Source organism: Lygodium microphyllum, chromosome 21 (genome assembly GCF_053477565.2).
Source record: "Lygodium microphyllum isolate KBCC chromosome 21, Lygodium_microphyllum_v1.1.10, whole genome shotgun sequence".
Lineage (NCBI taxonomy): Eukaryota > Viridiplantae > Streptophyta > Polypodiopsida > Schizaeales > Lygodiaceae > Lygodium > Lygodium microphyllum.
The window spans coordinates 57,798,057-57,821,390 of NC_141155.1; the positions used below are offsets into that span (position 1 = coordinate 57,798,057).

Below are 23,334 nucleotides of genomic sequence, written 5' to 3' on the forward strand. Positions count from 1 at the left end.
CTGTATTAATGCAGAATGGCCGAGTTGTGTCATACGAGAGTAGAGTACTTTCTGTCGTTGAAAGGACTTACCAAATTTATGAGAAAGAATTATTGGCTGTGATCCATGCACTCTCTAGTTGGAAGCACTATTTACTTGGTGCTGATTTTGTAGTGTAAACGGATCATCAAACACTTAGATACTTTCTCACACTCATAATGTATGGCTTACTTTTAGCATTAACATGTATATCATTGAATGAAATCTCAATGCTTTGAAGTTGTATTTGTTACACTTCAGTTGAATATGCATGTTGTGATACTAATAGTTCGCGCATACATGCTATTGCCTTGTGTTGCATCCGGAAACATGTATATTAGAAAGGCTCCTAATAATCATAGTTGGATATAGGATGTAATCCTCCATCCATGTGAGACTTGAACTTGCGATGACACAAATGGTAGTGGGGAAACTCCTACCATCGCCTCGTGTCATCTGTTAGCAAGTGATACCTGCGATGGCACTAATAATATGGAGAATCTTGTTATCGCCCTGTGTCATCCGTTAGTATGTGTGGCATGCAATCGAGGTCGCTTGCTTCTTTCAAGAGGGGAGTATGTCACCAGGTGGTGATACTTTTTACAGTTGTTTTTCTTATTTACTTATATAAATATTTTATTTTTCTTTTCTTTTGTTGCTGTTGCTTTTTATCCCTAGAGTTCTCTTGGAATAAGCAGGATCTTTGCATGGCCAGAAGAGGCAGCCATTGGGACAAATCGGACTAATGGTTTGTCTGAGCCTTAGGACCAGTTCCATATTGAATGGGCACTGAAGAATAGAATGCCAGTGGTTTGGGACTGTGTGATGCACATGTGACGCTCACGAAATAAAAATCACTGTAACTGAGCCACATTACACTTTTGATGTGGTCGCAATGATAAAAGTGGCACAGAACAACTTGAGGAATGCAGGGGTTACCATTCCTAAAATTTAGGGAGTTACTATTTTTGGACCCCAAAATCTGTTTGCATCATTGTCTTCATTTTGACATGAGGATTAATTCTCTGGTCTGTGCCGAGATCAAATTTTACACTGATCATGGAGAATTTTAGACCGGAAGGTTTAAATGGGAAAATTGTTACATGTATGCCATGTGGCACAAATTCCCAAAAGAGAGAGAGAGAGCATTAAAAAAAGAACATAATAGGTATAAGGGGCAGATGGAAGAATGAAGTTTGGAGGAGCGGAGGGCAGATTGCTACAAGAAAACCAGCCATGGAGAGTACTTCTATGTCTCTGACTCAAGCATGGAGGTAGAGCTTGCTCCCTTTGATCACCTCTCTCTCTATTCTTAGAAGAAATGCTTTGCATGATGGATTGATTCCATGGAAGGTACAATTCTGTGTTTTTTTCTGCACATGCTGAATCGTAAGAATAGTGAACTCTGTTCATGTTGAATAAGAACAGTGAACTCTGCACAAACTTTGCTCATGCTGAATAAGAACAGTGAACTCTGCACATGCTGAATCGTAAGAACAGTGAACTCTTTGAATCGTAAGAATAGTGAACTCTGTTCATGCTGAATAAGAACAGTGAACTCTGCGCAAACTCTGCTCATGCTGAATAAGAACAGTGAACTCTGCACATGCTGAATCGTAAGAACAGTGAACTCTGTTCGAACAGTGAACTTTGTTCATGCTGAATAAGAATAGTGAACTCTGCACAAACTCTGCTCATGCTGAATAAGAACAGTGAACTCTGCACATGCTGAATCGTAAGAACAGTGAACTCTGTTCGAACAGTGAACTCTGTTCATGCTGAATAAGAATAGTGAACTCTGCACAAACTCTGCTCATGCTGAATAAGAACAGTGAACTCTGCACATGCTGAATAAGAACAGTGAACTCTGCACAAACTCTGCTCATGTTGAATAAGAACAGTGAACTCTGTTCATGGTGAATAAGAACAGTGAACTCTGTTCATGCTGAATAAGAAGAGTGAACTCTGCACAAACTTTGCTCATCCTGAATAAGAACAGTGAACTCTGCACATGCTGAATCGTAAGAACAATGAACTTTGCTCATGCTGAATAAGAACAATGAACTCTGCACATGCTGAATAGTAAGAATAGTGTGCTGGACAGTAAGAACAGTGAATTTTGCACATGCTGGACAGTAAGAACAGTGAATTTTGCACATGATGGACAGTAAGGGATGTTGATTTGGATATGCTGTACTGTTCCTATGCAGCTGGGATTTACTTAGAAGAGATGAAAATCAACTGTTCACAGGTTATGTATTTTGGAACATTACTATTTTTGTAATTTTCTATCTTTTAATTGATAAAGAAATATTGAGAGGGGCGCCGGTCTTTGGGGCCAATCTGATGTTGAGCGAGGGAGAGAGGTCTCTGTTTATGTGTGTGTATGTAAAGTCCAGGTGTTAATTGAAGGAACTACCGCTTTATGTGAGTCATAGACCGGTTTCAGCCACATTGCAAAATTATGTGTGCCTTCAAGCTTCTTTATGTGCATCAAATCACTGCTGTCATTGCTGCCAGCCATGATTTTCAGCCCAAATGTGACCAAAAAACCAGCAAATGCAAGCCCAAACTGTCACCCAAGTTACAAGGTACAAACAAGTATCAATCAGCAATAAATGACCATGCCGAAGTACTGATTTTAGATCTGTAATTAAATTTTCAGAAGCACCAAACCATGTGCTACAGCATCATCCAACTGATTACAGTTGTTCCAAGGGCATGCGCATCACATTACATGAGAAATCCCAAAATTTCAGCTGCAATTTCGGTTGTACATGTACCCACGGGCATAAAATTTGACATGAACGATCAAAAGCCCCAAAATTTTGTGCTCAAAGCGTCAAACACACATCTGCATTTCCTCTGTCATGCATAGGACAATCCAATTTTGCCAAAATAAAGCAATTTCACTAGCTTTTCCTAGTATGAATGTAGTGCTTTGACTCTGCTTGCAATGTTGAGCATGACAACCACTATGTAGCCTGAAATGACTCTCTCTACTAACAACATCATGGCTCTATAGGAACGAGAATATCTCATTGTTTGACATTTGGTTACTATCCTAGCTCATAGTCTCATGTTCCTTCTCAATCTACAACCACAAAGCCATAAGTATATTTAGTTGACTTCCTCTCTACCTCTCTATTTTTGTATTCTCGCTTCTCTTTACTCTCTATATCAATACTCTTGGGGCATGAGCAAATGGCAAACTTGAAGAGAGAAGCTTGAGTGGGAGTACAAGTAAGTAAAAGCAAGCAAGGTGCAACCCCATGGAGGATGGACTAAAAGAGTAAGAGAGAAACTCAAGATGTGGAAACTCCAATAGTCACAATGTGCGACAAGTTTGTAGGTACTGTAAGTGTAGTAAATACACTAATGGCATATGCACATGTGCCTTTACCCCCAATAACCTCCCACTTAAAAGGTGAATATGCCTCTAGTGAGGAGAGAATAAGAAAAAAGTGATAAAGTACAAATGTACATAAAGTACAACAGGATGAGGAAAGACGTCATGTCATCCAACTCCCATCATCTTCTTAAGGGGAGACTTTTAGTGAGTAGATATGTAGGATTTTGGTTAGTTGAGATCTTGACAAGCTCAATGGACTTGTCCTCAATGACCTAATAAAGTGGCAATGTATCTCAATGTGCTTTGTCTTCACATGGAAGACCAAATTCTTGGCCAATTGAATAGTACTCATAGTATTTGAATGCAGTGTAGGGACCACATCAATAATACCAAGGCCAGTCTACCTAAAAAGCCTACTTGCAAGCCTCGGTGGCTACAACATACTCTGCCTCTATAGTAGATAGGGCTTTGCATCTCTGCAGCTTGGACATTCAAGAAATAGTACCTCCAACAAATGTAAAGATATAGCTAGAGATGGACTTCCTACTATCTAGATGTCTTGCATAATTAAAGTCAATGTACCCCATGAATCTTGTATCCTAGCCACTATAACATACACATATATCTACAGTGCCCTTAAGGTACCTCATGATATCCTTTATGACATCCCAATGCTACTTGCCACGTGTAGTTATATAGTGTGCTACAACTCCCATTGCAAACGCTATGTTACAAATGAGTAGCTATCATGGTATACATCAAACTGCTCGCTACAGATGCATAAGGGATCTTGGCCATCTCAAGCTTGTGCTCATTAAATTGTGGATAGTTGGGCTTGACTAACCTTCACATGAGAAGATGGAGGTTAACCAATAGGCTTAATATCTTGCATATGAAATTGCTCAAGGATCTTGTGGATGTACTTCTTCTATGATAAGTAAAGGAGACACTTAGAGCAATTGCTCATGATGCGCATTCCAAGAATATGTGAGGCATGCCCCATGTCCTTCATCCCAAAGCTCTTCTTGAGCTAATGCTTCAAGACATTTAGCTCATTATAAGCTCTTCCAACAATCAACACATCATTCACACAGAGTACCAAAATCATAAGGTTTCCATCACAAGCATTCTTTGTGTATAAACACGGATCCTTATTATCACTGATATATTCCTTGAATGTATAAAAGCATCAAACTTTTAGTACCATTCCCTGTGTGCCTACTTAAGGCCATAAAGACTCTTTCTCTCAACTTGTACACTAGGTGTTCCTTGCCTTGTTCTTCAAAGCTCTTAGACTGCTACATATCGATCTCATCATACAAATCCCCATGTAAGACAATTGTTTTTACATCCATTTGATACATGCCTAGATCTAACTACATAGCCAAGGCTAAAATCAATTGTAGGATAGTCATCTTGATTGCATGCTTTTCTTTGAAAAAAAAAAGAAAAAAATTGGAACGTGACGGGGTCCATCGATTCACGTCGATGTCAGGCGTCACGTTGCCTATCCAGGCGCCGTCCCGTTGGTCGCGCTCGTCAGCGCCCGCCCGCTGGTCCACGACGCAGTCCCATTGGTTATACTCGTCAGCGCCCGCCCGCTGGTCCATGCCTAATCCAAACTCGTCAGTTGCTCCCGCTGTCGCCTGGTCTCTAGCTTGTCGCTTGTCGACTATGCCTACAGCCCATCACACTTGCTACTGCCCGTTCGCCTGCTCCTCAACAGTCCACAAGACTGTTACACAAGACTTTGCATGTCGCCTGCACCTCTTAACAACTTGAGTGAGCCATTGGCTCTGATACCAGTTTGTAGGGGCCGATTGAGTATGACAATCAAGGCAGAGTGTTCTATGCGCAGTGAGAGACAGAGAGAGAGCGAGAGTAAGAAGAGTAGAGAGTGAGCACGTTTTTAGGTACAATGACGAGTGTGTACCTTTAGGTTTTTAGATAGATATATATATGTGTAAGTACAAGTGCTAAGGGTGCATTCATACCCGAGCACATTTAAAGGCATGAGACCTTTATTTCCAACAAAAGTCAAGTTGGTTGAGTATCGGCGTCTCCTTGCCGAATTCTCCACTATAGGGACTCCTAAGTCCTCTGACGACCAGGTCACATTGTTTCTGAACAAGCTACTGCATATATACTTCAATTTTGTGGAGCAAGTGGTTTCTTTGCCTAATCTATCCATATTCTATGAATTTAAATGTTAGCTATTACGTTATGCATGATTATTCGATCAGTTTCATATGAATAATCCTTGTGAGGGGACTCTTGTTGCTCATTCTCAGAAGGGGCAATAAGGGAAGGGTAAACCAAATCAAACTTAAAATCAAATTCAAAATCAAGGAAGGGATTCACAAGGAAACTCCTAGTCTCAACTCAAATCCGGGTAGTAGAATGTACTTAAGAAGAATAGGTATTGTCAACATTGTTGAAAGGTTGGCCATTTTGACGAGGAGTGTTGATCAAAGGCATGTGGCACAATACCAAAACTCAAATCATAGACCCCCGTCCCTCAGTCAGGCAACCCCCATCAGGGGAGGCAAGGTGATGGCAAGGGGCAGTGGAAAGGTCAGACTCACATTGCCATCGGTCAACCATCTTAGTCGATAATGTTCTCAACTTCAAAGGGCTTGTCTAATTGGTTTGCTGAGGCTTACATTATCTCCGTAGAGACATGCGATGTGAGTCTTGCCCACATCTATGAGTTGCCTCCCGATGAGGTTACCGCAGAGGCCCACTCGTCACAGCCGAGCACATCAACACCTATCTTAATTGTGGATAGTGAAGCTACACATCACACGACTCCTATAGAGGACATCTTTCGTATCCGAGTTCTTGCAGCCGGGCGGGTTTGTGTAGGAAACAACTCCTCGGTCAAGATCCAGGCTCAAGGTTGTGCCAATTTTGGCACTAACAAGGGTTCAAATGTGGCTTTGGCGGACAATGTATACCATATCTCTCAGCTTGGAGTGAACTTGTTATTTGTTCAACAATTTTGTCGGCTAGGGCTAGTAGTTTTCTTTACAGCGGCCACAATCCAAATTCTTGAATCTTAGACTGGTTTAGTGGTTGCTCGCGGTGAGGCATAGCCTAATGGCCTATACCACATGATTCATTTTTTCACCGAGCCAATAATCGAGGGCTTCATGTTTCATAGCTTATAGGCATTAGTCACACATTGGGAGTCTATGAACAATGAGCATCTTTGGTATTTCTGCCTGGGGTATCTTGGCTATGACTCTCTTTATGAGTTGTCTTGTTGTGAGATTGTTGAGGGCCTTTCTTGGTTGAGGCTAGCTCGAGATGTCTATAGAGCATGTCAACTTGGGAAGCAGTACCGTACCCCATTTCCTTAGCAGTCTACACATAGAGCTGAGGCGTCTCTTAGATTTATTGACGTTGGTGGGCCGATATCCACTGCTGCCTTGAACGGCGTGCTATACTTCTTTTTGATAGTGGATGATCATTCGAGATACATAGAGCTGAGGTGTCTCTTAGATTTATTGACGTTGGTGGGCCGACATCCACTGCTGCCTTGAACAGCGTGCTATACTTCTTTTTGATAGTGGATGATCATTCGAGATACATACGCATGTACTTCCTCAAGCATAAGTTTGATACTTTCACATATTTCTCTGCTTGGGTGCTATTGGTTCATAATTGGACGGGTCGTTGTGTTGATTGCATGAGGAGTGATAGCATGCTGAGTTCATCTTCCACGTCTTTGGGTTGAGGCTGCTAACATTGCGGTGTACATCCTTAACCAGTATTCAACTACGGCTCTTTCTCAAAAGGCTCCATACAAGGCATTCTTTGGCTCTCAACTTGCCATATCCCACTTCAGAATCTTTGGGTGTCGTGCATACACATATATGCTTGATGATAAAATAGGGAAACTTCTTTGGTTAATTCATACTGGGCCAGACTTAGCTTACTCAGTAAACATTCTCAGTCAATATTTCATAGCACCTAAGATGTCACATTGGATTGCATATCTTTGTGTGTGGCGTTATTTACGGTGTACTTATTTTTATAGCCTTACTTATGGTTTTAGTTTATGTTTGTAGGGGTACATTGATTCTGATTGGGCAAGAGGTCTTGATACCGGACGTTTCAATGGTGGCTACCTCTTCACCTTGGGTACAACTTCCATTTCTTAGTTCAACCGTAAGTAAGAGATGGTGGTGGCTTCCACTACCGAGATTGAATATAGAGTTCTCTTTAATAGTACCTTTGAGGCCATCTACCTGAGGAGCTTATTGGCGGTGCTTCACTTTCCTTGTGACTCTTCCACCGTTGTCTATTGCGATAACCAAGGTGCCATTGTCCTTGCGGGCAATTTGATCATCACACCACGGACATGCTATGTGGAAGTCCACTTCCACTTTTCTAGAGAGCAAGTTGAGCTAGGCACTATCCGCCTAGAGTTTGTGCCTTCATCAGATAATTTTGCAAACATTTTGACCAAAGTAGTTGACCAGCCGGTTTTTCAATACCTTTTACCCATGATTGGCTTGGGTACACCCTTTCCTATTTCTTCAGATTGATGGGGAGAGGGTGCTTTTCTCTTGCTTTCCCTTCTAGTTTGAGAGGGGGCGGCTACTTCTTTTAATAGTGACAATGATGATGCTTACATATTTCAGACGTTTATTCATTCATTTATTCTTTTGTATTGTACTTATGGACATTTGTAACTTCATCTGCAGTGTCAAGATGATATGATTGTAAAAGGGCACTTGGGCAAGTGAAGAATGCCCCTGCGAAGGCATTGTCTAAGTGGCACCGTTGCATTGCATTTTGCTTGAGTATGACATCTTGCATCTCCCTTTGCATTACCCCATGCATTGGCATTTTATTCATGTAAACATGCATCTGTGCGCATTTATCCCTTTTCGGTCTTTTGGAGTAGTTGACTTTGGATCCACCATATTTGTGGCATTGCACATGGCAGTTTCCAATTCAATTTTTCCTAGCTTGCTTGCTTGCTTTTCTTGTCTTACTTTCTTTACATCTTTGCTATATTTGTATCACCCACATCTTAGCCATTTTTCTTTTTCACCGACGCCTAGTAATGATAGGGATCATATACTTGTTTTGTGAAGGTATTGGATCTGACTATCCCTTAGCACTCTCCCGTTTGGGGCATGGATACTCAATAGGACGAAAACTAAGTTGAAACCCTCACTTAATGTTAAATTTATCAAAACTACGAAGCCCTCCACAAGAAAAAAAAGGGTCCATAGTTGATTTCATTTGCCTTTGCAGGACTTGGTAGGCCATTGGGTAGCCGATGTGCACCCTTTGTCCGATGCCCTGGCCTCTCTTGGGTGATTACTTAGGCTCCCTTGGTAAGATAATCATCGCCTCTGTAGTCTTAGTAGACCATTGTGCAGCCAATGCACACCCTTTATCCGATGCTGTGGCTTCTTTGGGGTGGGACGCTTTGGGATAAAATATTAAAAAAAAGAAAAAGGACTTGGTTGGCCTACTTCTTGTGGCACCATTGTGGGGCTTGAGAGGGGGCGTTGAGCTAAAAATGCATTAGCTTCACTTAAACAGCCCCAAAACATACTTAATTAAGAAAGAAACCTGGTTTATTAAAAAAAATGCGTTTCTAGAGAGTGTATCCCATAAGCATAGAGCCACTTGGGAGGGCCCAAACTTTTTATAAATAGGTATGTTATCCTTCATTTAGCCTTAATCTCGTTTTTGTAGATTTCAGGTACTTCAGCCTTGCTGCCCCCACCCCAAATGCGGAGCAGATCACGGTCCAAGCTGGTCATTGTTGTCTACAACAGTGTGGGACTTGTTTCTAGCCTACCACACACTGTTCGGAGCTGATTTCAACATGTTGATTGCTGCTGTTGGTTTTTCTTGCGTTTTAACTCTCTCTCTCTCCTGCAGCCTAGATTTATTGTTTTCTCTCTCCTACAAGCAACGTTTTTTTGTCTTTCTCTCTCCTCACATGCGTTTTTAGTCTTTCTCTCTCCTGTAGCCTAGATTTGCTGTCTTTTCTCTCCTGCTGTCAACGTTTTGTCTTTCTCTCTCCTCACTTGCGTTTTTAGTCTTTCTCTCTTCTGCGCTACTGTTTGCATCAGTCTAGCCTTCCTTGGCTGCGTTTGCTGTTGTTCAACATTCGGAGGCTGCCCTGCTGTAATTCGGGATCTGTTCGGAGTACGGCACATTCTCTAGCTTATTACCCTTGCCTTGATCCTTGAGATACAATATTCCTTCACTACATAGTGTGTGTGCTGCATGAGCATTGTATATTCAATAGTCATGTCATTTCATTTATTCTTTGTATTCATTGTCTCTGAGTTATCCTAACCCCAACTGTGTTCTTCTATCAGTTTGTGCTTTGTCGTACGATGGTATTTGTGTTTCTATGTTAGGGTATTTTCTTCACACTTGGGACTACTTGGGGTTGCAAATGGCATAGCCAATTAAATTGTGGATGGGCATATCTAATTTTGGATCGGGTCAAAAGGGTTGAAATTAAAAATTGAAATTAATTAAATCTACAAATTAGTTAAATGATTGAAAATTGCTGGAAAATGAAGTTGTCGCATCAAAAATTCCCATGCAATGGAGAAGGAGTTTGTTTGGGGTTGTAGAGGCTCATTCAGTGCATTTAGGTTGTGGGAGAGAGGAAAGAGAGATTGCTGATTGGTTTTTGTTGTAGTGGAGACCATCTTGAGGCTACAAATTGCAGCAAGAGACCTAAGAGAATTAGATGACAACATTGATGATGCATAGAAGAGCTGATGACAACATTTAATGTTGGTGACGATAATTTTGGCCATAGTTACCTGGAATGGGGCCCTTTGGAATGGGGGGGAAGATCAAGGTTAGGGAATGAGAACGGGGAAAACGACACATATCTTAAGTGCCCCAAATATGCCCTACTTGACCCAAATTGCTTCAAATTGCCACATTGCCAAATAGTCTCCCAATGCTACAAATTGCACAAATTGCCTTAAATGTCCCAAAATTGCCCCAAATTACTCTCAATGCCCCAAAAATATTATAAATTCCCAAATGCCCCAAATGTCCCTCTAATTGCCCCAATATCCCTCAATGCTTCAAATTGATCCAAATGCTACAAAAGTGACTCGATTACCCCCATAACTCCAAATTGCTCTAAATTGCCAGAAATGTCTCAATTGCCTCAATTTTCCTTGAAATTAAATAATAAATGGGTGACTACCTTGGAATTGAGAACAGGGCTGAAATTTGATTGTGATTTTCAAGAGTTGATAATGCATCAAATGTGAACTCTTCATGGACTCATGATTAGCTTGTGGCTTGTCTTGACACTTTGAAACTTTAGCCACACAGAGAGAGAGAGAGAGAGAGAGAGAGAGAGAGAGAGAGAGAGAGATTAGCAGGTGCACATTAGGCTATGGAGATGGATGAATAGATGATAGAAGTGTAACATAAGCAATAAGAAAAAATAGAAAAAACAATAATTTTTTGTTAGCAAGCGTGGAATGGCCATTTCAAACAGGGAACGGGAATGGTAGGGAACATTCCGTGGGGTTTCATCTCCTTGGAGGGTTTAGAACACGTTAGGCCGTTCCTACAGGCCAGAACAACTGTTTCTTGTTTCTATGATTTTGGCACTCCCAAGTAGTAGGCGATAACTTCTAAGCTGATCAAGTAAGGCAACAACAATTCTTAGGGGCTTCCCGCGTGGAAATTCAGGAATTTCTTTCTTTGCAGCATTCTCTCACCTTTTGCAACCCATTCTCTGATAATCTCAATAGATCTCAGCCATTTGGAGCAAATCTCAATGAAATTTGGTGGTTGTTAAAGGAATTTCTGTTGTAAATCCTAATTTATAGAAATTAGGATTTAGCAACCACGTTGGAACTCAAAAAGAGAAAAGAGCGAGCTTTGGGATTTAATTGATCACATAAAGCCGCTAAATCCGAGGTCACTCCATCATGGGAATCCATGGTAGGTTAGGATATAGGGAGTGTATAACAAATCCCAAAGTTCATAGTGATTGAAGAGACACTCCATGCGGCACAACCATGGAGGGTAGTTCATGCACAACCATGGAGGGTAGTTCATCCCATTCAGCTTGTCGGATGCGGATAGAGAGGTGGGATTGACACTTGTGTTAAATTCGACCAATTTGGTGGAAGTTGCAAATTTATTGATGAACGGTGCTAGATTTCTTCAATTTGATTAAAAATTTGGAAAAATTGATCACAACTTTAAACTTTTTGTTAAAATCTAGACCAAGTTGGGTGAATTTCATGAAAAGGCCAAAATTTGACCCAAGTTATGCTTGGGAAGAGTAGTTGAGTAGCAATAGGAGCCTTGCTAGAAATGACAATTCCAACACTTTTATTTTTAGAAGTTAAATAAAGTATTATTATTTTTAATGGGATTTGATTTAAGACTATTTGGGGATGGGGCGGTAGGTTGCTGATTGATGTGGCACATGGTTGGAAAGGTGGCAAAGTAGTGATAGTCCGAGGTAGTGTGTTAGTGTGACGATTGTGATCAGGATGGCAAGTGATTGAGAGGGTATAAATAGGTCAGTTGCATGGTAGAAATAGCTTGGCGGGGTTTGGGCTGGTCAGAACTCTATAGAAACAGAATTTGTATCCTTTTTTTGTAAACGCCCCGAACAACGTAGTATGTTTAATAATTATGATATTTACTTGTTTTCGAGATTTAATATAAAAGAGAATGAACACTTAAAGCTGAAAATGAAAATTACTCACAAAATTACAGCCATGAAAATGTAAAAGTAATGGAGACAAGATTGAGGGTTGAAGATGGGCAAACAAACACCCCCCCCCCCCTCCTTCCCCCCCGAGAGTGAGGAGAAGTAATTCTCACTCTCACAAGATCATGCAAAGATATACAAACACACATGCATTATCTATTAAGCAATGATAAGAATTGATTTCTTTACAGTATGAGAGAAGAAAGAGGGGAAATCAGCCTTTCTTCATCGTTGATCAGCAGTACATGGAGAGGGCTTGCTTCTTGTTGCTAAAATGGAAGAAAGAGCTCGAGAAGGAGGTGCTGTAATGAATTTACAGGCTTGCTGTCCTGTAAAACAGCAGTGATAGAAGAGGGAATATGGAGGAATTTGATAATGGAGAAGTGGGGGATGATGATGGGGATGGATGGGGCCAGTTTCTGGCTATCTGTGGGTGCTGTAAATGAGTTTACAGCAAAGAAAAATGATGCTGAATGAAGAAAAACGAGCTTTTATTTATAAGAGAGGGAAGAGCTAGTACAAAAGGGAAAAGTGGAGTAGCACAAGACAAGTGTCCTAGCCACATGTCATGAGATGTGACAAGTGGTGGGACACTTGGAAACTTGTGCGACAAGTGTCTTGACACTTGTCTATTCTCTATGGCCTTCCTTTTTGAGCTGAATACTGTCAAGAATAGAAACAACCAAATTTAGTAAGCACAGTCAGAGTACAGAATTTACTATTTTTAGAATGACATCCCTATTTTTTTAGGACTAGAATTTTTAGGCTAATTCGAGGCTCCTAAAATTTAGGGACTCCCCCAATATGGGTGTCATATGAAAGCTTTTTCTGTGTACATCGCAAAAATGGTATCAAAATCTTCATGTGACTTTTCTATGCAAAGAAATGTGCATATCAAGCTTTCAGCCCATACATGCACATTGTACAAGCATTTCATGATCATGCCATCTTGTTGATTGTAACTGTCTGTTCTGGCGGATCTAGCCCACACTTCCAAGGTATCAATCCTTTCTGTGTGCGAGTCTAACCCTGATATGGGTGAGTTTTGATCACAGGCGCCCAATCGGGCCATATAGGTGGAAGTGTGAACTATCTTTTCTCTAACCCACCGCGTGGGTCCACCATAACCTGTGACCACTCATCAGTGGGCCAGCTCCAATGCACTTTTCTTTATATCTGATTAGTGCAAAGGAAACAAATTTAATAAATCATTATATGGACAAATTAATGAAAAAGGATACAAATACCTGCAAGTAGTGCTTAATCAGGTTATTTACCACCCTATCTGAGGAGGAAGGTTGTTTACATAATCCCCCAAAGTGTACATGTCAGCCATAGATGTTTTTCAAGAAATACTTGTAAGAAAACAAAGATGTTGCCACTGGGATGTTCTCCACCTGTAGGGGGTTGGTTGATCTATGGGTCAACAAAAGATGTATTTGCAGTAGTGTAGATAGGAAGTATCTAAGGTGAGAGAGACAACTTGATGTTGAGCAGTTAACACAAATGAGTATAGGTCTTCAACCTGTAAACGCAGCCACAATCTAGGGGCTGGTAAGACACTAGGAGTGCTCGAAAGTGGAGTACTTGCAATAAACGCAGATCTAACCTGCTCCAGTCTTGACAGAGAGGCTGCCTAGCACCAAGAACAAGCCACCCAAGTCACAAAAGATCAGCTATATGAGACACAAAAAAAGAATGAGTTTGGCTGAAAACAAGCCACCTGGTGTGCAAAGGTGCCACCAAACCTGAATAGCTCCCGCCCAGCTTAAAGGAGGCTTCCTAGATCCAAAATGCAGATGTAGGGGGGGACTGCCTACATGAAAATGTAGGCAATGTAGGGCAAAACAGCCGCCAGAGAGGACACATACATGGAAAACCCTCTTGCACATGAAACACAGCAAACATGAGGGTTTGTCAGTTTGATCACTTGTTGAACAGGTTGCCCAGCTTGTAGGATGCCACCCAGCAAGGTAGAGATTGCCCAGGAGCAGAATGCAGCCTATCCCTGTCAAATGCAGACTGAAGTGTGCTGGAAAGATGTCGCATTGCCTTGTTTGATGGCAAATGCAGGGGCTGCAGTACGTGTGGATGGCACTTGGCTAGTTTGTCATGGATAGCATGCTCCTCTTTGAGATCTTCGGCTCCCATGTGTGGCTCCGATAACATGTGAGAGTGCGGAATGGAAAGAGGGAAGTGAACATGGAGAGAAGTAAAAGACAAAGAGAGAATGTAGGAGAGAGAAGGAACAATGCGAGTACAATGGCTGAAGGTACAAGGCTGCAACGGTCAGCCCCAACACGTAGCTCTATGCGTCAGTGTGGGTGCCGTATGGTAGTAGCGGGATGAGAGAATGAGGAGGGTTGGCTGATTACGAAGGATTAATGATGGATAATGAGTGGGAGGGCAAACCACCTATATATAAGGCAAATTGGAATCAAAAGTGGCTAAAACCTAAATAGGGCGCCAAGGAAAGCCAAAGGTGCCCAAAATGAAATGCACTAATGTGCTCTCCATCTAAAGTGTCTACATAGACACACAAGACACACGACTGCTGACAATTCAACATACATCTAGTCATTTCCATGAGTTTGCGATTCTTTCTTTTAGCCACTCCATTTTGTTGAGGTGTCATCCGCACATTGGCTTGATGTGTAGTGCCATGCTCAAGCAAGAACTTCTCAAATGCATGAGACATATACTCCCCTCCCATCTATGCGTAGATTGTGATCCTTTAGACCCATTTCGGCTTTCAATTTTGCCACCAAGTGTTTGAGGTGCATAAATACATTAGATTTTGCCTTCAAATCATACACCCAAGTGTATCTATAGTAGTCATCAGTAAATATAACAAAATATAAATGACCACCAAGTGCTCTAGTCCTCATAGGACCATATATATCAGAGTGTATGAGTTGCAATTTTCAAACAGCACACGTGACACCATCCTTCTTGAAAGCAAGTTTGTGCATTATCCCAAGAATGCAACCTTCACAAGCATGGGGAGGTGGAGTATCCAAAGTAGACAAAGCATCTACTATTTGACACATTTAGAGAGTCATGTGATTGCCAAAGCTCATGTGACCATAGCGAGCGTGCTAAAGCTCCGCGCTTTGCATAGTGGGTGTATGAGCGTTAACTATCAGAGCATCATGAGAACTCTTATATGTGTCCAACAAAAATAGACCCTTATATAGGGTACTTGACAATTGAAGAGCATAGACCATTTCTCTGTCTTTGACAATATCGTAAAATCCATGCTTATTAAAAGCTGAATTGGACAATTAAGTTCTTTGTGATACCAAGCACAAACAAAACATCAAGAAGCATGAAATCTGAACCAGTAGTGATCGACATTGAATCAATGCCACATACATCATAATTGCTGTTATTAGTAGATGTAACACGCTTCCTTGTAGGGGCTGAATGCAAAGATGTGAACAAATACTTCTGTGAAGTGATGGTATGCTGTGTTTCAGTAGTATTAAATGCAATATTAGCCATGGATGTATCATAATTGCTTGTCAAGAAAGCATAGTTCTCCTATACAAAGTTAGTCGTAGCATCCCCATTTGAAGAGTAAGTGGTGGATATCTCCTAAGCAAACAAATTTGGTCCTTTTTCTTCTCCTTGGTTAATCTTTTTCTACATTCATCAATATAATGTCTTGGTTTCTTATAGTAGTGGCCCTCTTTTTCTTTGTTTTCTGTGTCTCTTGGGTAGCCTTCTTTGAAATGTGTCCCGAATTAGCCTTTTGCTGATTTTTTACAAATTGCTTCACTTTGCCCTTGCTCTTATATTTAGAGAGCATGGCAACATCCCTCAACCTTGTAGCATCATTTCTCTGAGTCTGTTCCTCTTGTAATAAGAGGCCTTCTGTGGGATGGATGACGAGTATGATGAGAAGTAGAAAAAAAAACTCCTGACGACGGTCAAGTCTGGCGTCTCTCAAATGGCACGAGTGATCCCTCCTTTCACCTCCTAACCTCGCCTAGATGAGTGCTGGCTCCTTTTCCCCATTTCCTTTGCCAGCTGTCCGCTTCAGGTGAGTCTTACTATTCTTAGACTCTCTTACTCTCTAGGCTCCCCTTGACCCTGTTCAGGTGTCCAAGGTCCCCGGACGGTCATCCCTTGCGCCTCCCATAAATTACCTTATTAATGTAACACCTTCCAACTTCACAAAAGTAAGAAGTTGCTGGTCCCCCAATTCAGCGAGGTGTGGAAACCAATATAAGACTCAAGGAGTGAGTTCAGAGTGACATTCACCATTTTTGCATCCAAAATAACCTCATCAATGTTCAACAGCTGCTCACAGATATCCTGCAAGTCAATATGTGCATTAGCGAGTTCTCTCTGTAAATAGGAGATTTTGGCTTCATTATGAGCTGCAAACATATGCTCCCAAATATCCCAAGTTGCTTTGAAGGACTTGCATGAGTGTAATGAGGTATGATGGCTCTCTTTATTTACAAGGCAATCAATGACAAAGCATGTGTATCTTTTGAGTCCCATCTCCTTTGATCTGTTTAGGACGAGCAGTGGCAGCAACTGGAGCGACCACAAGAGCAGCTGGCTGTCCTCTAGCACCATGTTGATGTGTTTGAGGAGCAAGCTCTCGCGGTCTTGGTAAATCACTTGTAACATAATCCTAGAGATCCTTTGCAATGATAAGATTGTACACCATAAAACTCCATAGAGGATAATTGGTGCTATTTAGCTTGTTGTCCTGCATGAGAACTCTTAAAACATTGCTCTGATCTCGGGTTTCGTGATTTGACATTGCTGCAATTTATGCACAAAGTGAGCAGTCAAACACTCCCAAGCTGAAGTATAAAGTGTACTCAATTGAGTATCAAAATTCCAACACGAGATACTGTAGTAAGTGCCAAATTGTCAAAACTCTCTCTCTTCTTGAAAAATATGCCTAAATTGTATAAACAACATCCAGTTTGCAATTTATAGCAATTCAGTGCTGTACAACTGTAGAAGCTTGGGTATTTGTGCCCAACATTAAATGTAGCAACTTAATGCTGAAATACATAAATAGTAAAATAATGCTGTTCCAACACTTGTCTAGTGTTGGAAATATGAGAGAGAGAGAGAGTGGACATGAGGTCCACACTCGAAAGATGCAAGTGCTAGAACGACAGAATGAAAGTACAATAGGTCTTAAGTAAGTTAGACCTATCCCTAACTCAAGTGAAGTGAGCTAACTTTAGAACCAACTCTAGAAGTGGTGACACAACTTATTAATGTAGTTGTGTTCACACTACAAACCAATTGACTAAAACATTGGGCACTACCCATAGAATTGGCAAATTCTAACAGCCTATCCATTTCACTCCAAGAAAAAAGAACAATTTCTATTAAAAACGTGCTAAGCATATGTATGTTAAATATGTTATTTTGTTGTTCCAGGTGGTGTTGCACTTTGGACATATCCAAGGGTTCGAGATGAAATGCAACGTCTTGGGAGTGAAATTTCTCATGGTTACCTGGATCCAAGATATTGTACTCTTTGCCTTTGCTTTGTATGGTGCTCTTGTGGAAATAGAAGCCAATACAAAAGTGAACGCATCACGAGAAGAGTTTTTTCTTTGATTCTCATGGCTAAGGAATTGGTTGCTTAGTACAAAGGTCAACATCCAACTGCCATTTGTATATCAATCCACGACAATTGATTGGTATCCTTCAACAAATTGTGTAAGCAATGTGCCCTATAGAATGAAATAATGATGTGCTTGCAGTACCCCTCAACGTTGGCATCTTGTGCCCTGCTTGTAGTCTCATTAGCTGCAACAAATCTACAACGAGCCGTGGGACAGTCACCTCTATGGCACTAATCCGTGTTGATGCAAGTGACATCAGTATGCTTCCAGTCCTTGAAGGATAGTGTCTAATCCAGTCACTTCAAAAGAGTGCATCAATAGGTACAACTGATGGCAAAAAAGAAGCAAAGCAACATGATGAGTCTCTAGTGACTGGATGGTTAGTGCCATTGATGGATGGGTGTACGCCTGTTGAAACAGTGGGATTCAATCATGGCAAGCATGGTTCTATAAAGAGACCATGGCTAGGTGGGAAACTCATTCTGTGCTTATGTATTTCCTCATATAATGTCATATGACCGTTAGTGCAAAAGCTCTGGGAGCTTGGTCATGATTGTCTGCTCTCCTCATGAATCAGCATATGACCTGTTTTGCAGCGAATTGGGACAGGAACAGGAATTTGTCCCCTATCGTGATGAGAGGGGGCCTAACATGGTGGGGGGATGGCACTGGGATGGGAAGTCAGGAAATGGCCGTCTTATGTAACTATGGATTGCAGCCCATGATCTGATTGATGATGGCCATCAAGACCAAGTTCTTTTTGGGAGGATATTAAAGCTACCAGGTCTCCTGCAATTGGCTGCCGCATGGAACTGTGGTCTTTGGGGCTGGATTGCTAGATCAGTTTGCAGGAGCCTCATAATAAAGCTCTCATCTGTGTGGTTAGTAGTAGGATAGGTGATGATGACAAGTGCATTCATGTATTCGTGTGTGTCTGAACACAATCTAATCATGTACAGGCTTTTGTTCTTTGCTGAGCAGCATTGTGCAAACTTTATTATATATTGCATAGTAATTTTTCTATAGCTGCCAATAATACAAACTTAACCAGCTAGGCAATCAATTCTGCATTTGTCTTTCTTAACTCAAAACTTTTGAGACAGATCTTTACTTTCATGCTGACACTGGGTTGTTGCAGTGCTTAAATAAATGGCCTCGTTGGAAGCTAGCAAGGCTCCACTGTTGCGTTCAGAAGTCAAGGCAGGAACTCGCATATGGTCCCATCCCTACATTCTTAAACTGACCCTTTCAGCAAGTATTGGGGCACTTCTATTTGGCTATGATACAGGTTAGTAATGATTGCTTATCAAATTGAGGGAAATGTTATTAACTGGATTTTTTTCAATGTTTCAAGTGCATTCTCCCCCAATCTGCAGGTGTAATATCTGGTGCTTTACTCTACATAAGGGACGAGTTTCCTGCTGTGAATAGCAGTACTTTTCTCCAGGTATCTGTCAAACAGTTCTTGTCAATCCTTTTTGGCATATTGATTGTCTTTTCACTGTCAATTGATTGACAGCTGATGCAAGCTCTCTTGCAACTTCTACAGGAGACAATTGTAAGTATGGCTATTGTTGGAGCCATCATTGGAGCAGCTGTTGGTGGATTTCTTAATGATCGAATGGGGCGCAAGCCAGCAACACTAATTGCTGATGGAGTGTTTACCTTAGGAGCAGTAGTAATGGCTGCTGCACCTGATCCATATCTCCTGATATTTGGCAGACTATTGGTTGGTTTAGGTGTTGGTATTGCATCATTAACTGCCCCCCTTTATGTTGCAGAAGTTTCTCCGTCTGATGTACGGGGTTTCCTTGTGAGCACAACTGTACTATACATAACTGGAGGCCAGTTTGTGTCCTATCTCGTGAATCTGGGCTTCACTGAAGTAAGCGCACAAATTTTTCTGTTCGGAATTCTTGGGAATGCCTTGCAATCATCTGCAAGGTTGATTGAATATTTGAACATTAGGTTATTGTGTGTGTGTATTTCAGGTATCACATACATGAGTGGTTGAATCGCTGCATACCCATTTAGGATACCATTTTAAAGTGGTTGCAAGGTGTTCTTAGATTAGATTAGATTAGATTCTGTCGTTTTCCACTTGGGGTAAGGTTTGAGTGACCCTAGGTGCATGGGGGACTTCTTACAGCAGAGCAAACAAAGTGTGCTGGCCCATGCAAAGGCCCAGTCTCTTATGTTTTGAGTAGCCCTATGTGCTTAGGGGGACTCCTTATAGTAAAGGAACCAAAATGTGTGGGGCCATGCAAAGGCCAAGCCTCTAATATATGTTGATCCCATGGATGTTGGTTATATTCAAACCATCTTCTTACAACAAGCATAGGCCACTAATCACTGCCTTATCTTCCCTTGCATCTGTCATGTCTGCCTCGTTTCTGGAGTTTAAAAGTCTACTGAAGAGATGTTGGGGGACTTCAACCCAATATAGTGAGAAATTTTCTTCAACTCAAAAGTAAACTTGGATCCCCAAAATGAGCTATTGATTTTTATGCATCTGACATAACCTTTAGCTTTTGTTCAACAATAGCTAGGAAGAGGGAAAAGAACAAGGAGAAGTTCACATTACATGAACATTCATGGACATTTGACAATGTAAGAGAGGGAGGGGTAATAAAAGATCGATTATCAGCATTGCTTTAGCAGCCATTAGACTTCTTGAGCCTTTAGGCTCCTTTTCTGAGAAGCTTATGCATTGAGCTCTTCACATGTTGAAAATAGCAGAGCATTTGATAAAAATTCCCTCAACATTTAAAAAAGTGGTGTTGAGACAAAGCCTGAAGTGAAATTGACTGTATCATTTTTAAATGTTGCTAGGTCTATGGAACATGGAGATGGATGCTGGGGGTATCAGCTGTACCAGCAGTCATTCAATTTGTACTGATGTTACTTCTCCCAGAGTCTCCTCGTTGGCTTTTCCGCAAGGTATGGTTTGATAAACTAAGCAATGATTGCATCAAATGGAATTTTCAACCTAGTTGATGTTTATTACCTTTTAGGGAAAGTATGATGCTGCGGTGCATATTCTTGAAAAAATCTACCCAGAAAATCAACTTGAACACGAGATTCAGGAGTTAACATCTGCAGTAAGCAAAGATTTTGAAATCAAGAACTCTTCGAAAAGTGAGGGATATCTCAGTCTGATCAAGAGGAAGGAACTGCATGCTGCATTGTTTGTTGGGGTTGGTCTCCAGGTATTCATGTTCACCACCAAAACTCAAGTCTTTGATTATAATCCATAATGTCTCTCAAGAGACCTCTGTTTTGAGATGCTGGGGTTTTGATGTTAATTGCTCCATTGGCAGGCTTTTCAGCAGTTTGTGGGTATAAACACAGTCATGTACTATAGTCCCTCTATAGTTGAAATGGCTGGGTTTACCTCCAATCGTTTGGCTTTGCTGCTGTCGTTGATAGTTGCTGGTACAAATGCACTTGGCACTGTTGCAGGGATGTATCTCATAGATCGTATTGGAAGAAGACGTTTGGCACTCTCAAGCCTCTTGGGTGTGATTGTGGCACTTCTATTGTTATCTGTATCTTTTTGGTTGTCGGCAGCCACATCTCCTTCATTTGAAGTTGTTTCTTCTGAAGCTACATGCTCAGTTCTTGCTAATGTAACAAGTAGCTCATGGAACTGCAATAATTGTTTGCAACATGGATGTGGGTTCTGTGCAGCTCAAGGAAATCCGGTAAACAAGTTCTCAAATAGCACATCATGGTTACACATCACACCTTTTGACCTACAAACTAATTTACTGTCTTGATGGTTTGTTGCAGATGAATGCAGGTAGTTGTCTTCAGTCTGGTAGTTCTTATATTTGTACAGAGCAGTCTCGAACTTGGTACACTGATATTTGTCCGACCAATTTTGGTTGGATGTCTGTACTTGGTCTGTCTCTATACATAGTCTTCTTCTCTCCTGGTATGGGACCAGTTCCATGGACTGTGAATTCAGAGATCTACCCATCAGCTTACAGAGGTGTGTGTGGAGGTATAGCTGCAACCACAAACTGGATATCAAATCTGATTGTTTCAGAATCTTTTCTTTCACTAACAGATTCTATAGGAACCTCGAATACTTTTCTTGTCTTCGCTGTCATTGCATTGCTTGCCACAGTGTTCGTGTGGATGTTTGTGCCTGAGACTAAGGGTCTCTCTTTTGAAGAAGTAGAGAGTCTTTTTAAGCAAGGTAAAATGGAGGAAATCAATCTGGAGGAACGTACAGTAGAAACTCCCATAAACAGTGGAGATGGTAACATGGCTTAGAAAACATCATCAACAATACCCATGTAAAGGAAATGTAACCATGGAAGTTTGAGTACTTTGTGTTTGTAATCTTAAAATCAAGTCGGTGCAGAACTGCCCCTTTGGTGGTCAATGCACCACATAGAAGCAACAAAACTGGGGTATCTTGCAGTCCCAAATGAGATTTACGGCATTGCCAGAAATGAAGCCAAGAATTCAACTAATTTTAGGAGTGCACACCTAAGTTTATTATTGCAGACAAATGGACGGATAAACTGATTACCCCATGAGATCATAAGATCAGGACACTGATGACTTTATCAATTCATTTGTTACATGTACAAAACTTGTTTTTTCCCCTTTTGGGAGTCGAGACATTTCCAGGCTTGTATGTCTAGGCCTTCGTGGACAATTGACTGAGGTAAAATCCTCTTTTAACTCATGAATGCAGCGAATTGTGCTGCACTCTGGATATAATTTGAAACAAATACTGGGTTTACAGTGAGAAAAAAGCACCTGTTTTGCATGATAGAAAAGCCTGCTAATTCATAGGAGGCCAGTACTATAATCTTGTTGAAGTATTTGATTGCAGTCTCTATTTGAATTGGCGTTAGAGTTCAACAGATTTGTGTACATTGCGTTTCCTAATATTCTGAAGATGCTTACATGGGCGAATGATTAAAGGTTTGAAAATCATGACGACTAGTGTGAAGCGTGCACGGAACACTAGGCCATTGCTTTGCCACAAATTGTATTTCTCCTCTCATCTCTCGTGTATTTCTCCTCTCTCTCTCTCTCTCTCTCTCTCTCTCTCCAGTCTTCTGGATGTCTCCAAAGTCCGGTTTTCCTGTCTTCCAGTATTGTAGTCATCTCTCTTTCCCTTGACAATAGTCTCCGTCATTTTCTTGGTCTCATTTGTTCCTCAGCACAACAGTCCCCCCATATAAAGGCTTGTGTGTTTGGATGGGTTGAGTTGGTTTTAATCTTCCTCATTACCTCCCTCAAGGATGCAAGGGCAGCTCCTAGGGGTGAGGGTTACACCTAAGTTGTTACCTAAATATCTAGATGAACCTAAAGACCTCCCCAATGGTTGTGGCATCACCACCCAAGCCAAATTGCGAGTTGAGCTCATGGGAGTATTTAGAATGTGGTTTTGGACTCACTTGCCAAAGCACTTGTGTGCTTGATTGAACTAGAAGGAAAGCTGGCAACAATAGTGGCAATAACCAATGAAAAAATGCTAGTAGTCTAGGGAATAACAAGGTACAAGAAGTATAGAAGGAAGTCGATATAAGAAATGAGGAACATCAACGAGTAGGAAATCAAAACAAGGAAGCATTTCAACA

General features: G+C 41.2%; 1 protein-coding gene across 7 annotated transcripts in view; it reads left to right on the plus strand.

The window, feature by feature from the left end:
• LOC148018038 (inositol transporter 1-like) overlaps window positions 1-22,514 on the plus strand; it is a 57,811-nt gene extending 35,297 nt beyond the window's left edge. Inside the window, exons 2-11 of one of the 7 annotated variants that reach the window (XM_087661369.1) lie at window positions 17,538-17,756; window positions 17,867-18,196; window positions 18,325-18,609; window positions 18,867-19,016; window positions 19,105-19,175; window positions 19,278-19,613; window positions 20,561-20,668; window positions 20,743-20,937; window positions 21,049-21,432; window positions 21,521-22,514. In XM_087661369.1, coding sequence (XP_087517495.1) covers window positions 18,878-19,016; window positions 19,105-19,175; window positions 19,278-19,613; window positions 20,561-20,668; window positions 20,743-20,937; window positions 21,049-21,432; window positions 21,521-22,009 — 1,722 coding nt within the window. In that variant the 5' untranslated portion in view covers window positions 17,538-17,756; window positions 17,867-18,196; window positions 18,325-18,609; window positions 18,867-18,877 and the 3' untranslated portion in view covers window positions 22,010-22,514. Of the gene's footprint in view, window positions 1-17,537; window positions 17,757-17,833; window positions 18,626-18,866; window positions 19,017-19,104; window positions 19,176-19,277; window positions 19,614-20,560; window positions 20,669-20,742; window positions 20,938-21,048; window positions 21,433-21,520 lie in introns of those variants that run through there. The other 6 variants (XM_087661371.1, XM_087661368.1, XM_087661373.1 and 3 more) reach the window with 6 other exon arrangements.
• The last annotated feature ends 820 nt before the right edge of the window (window positions 22,515-23,334 follow it).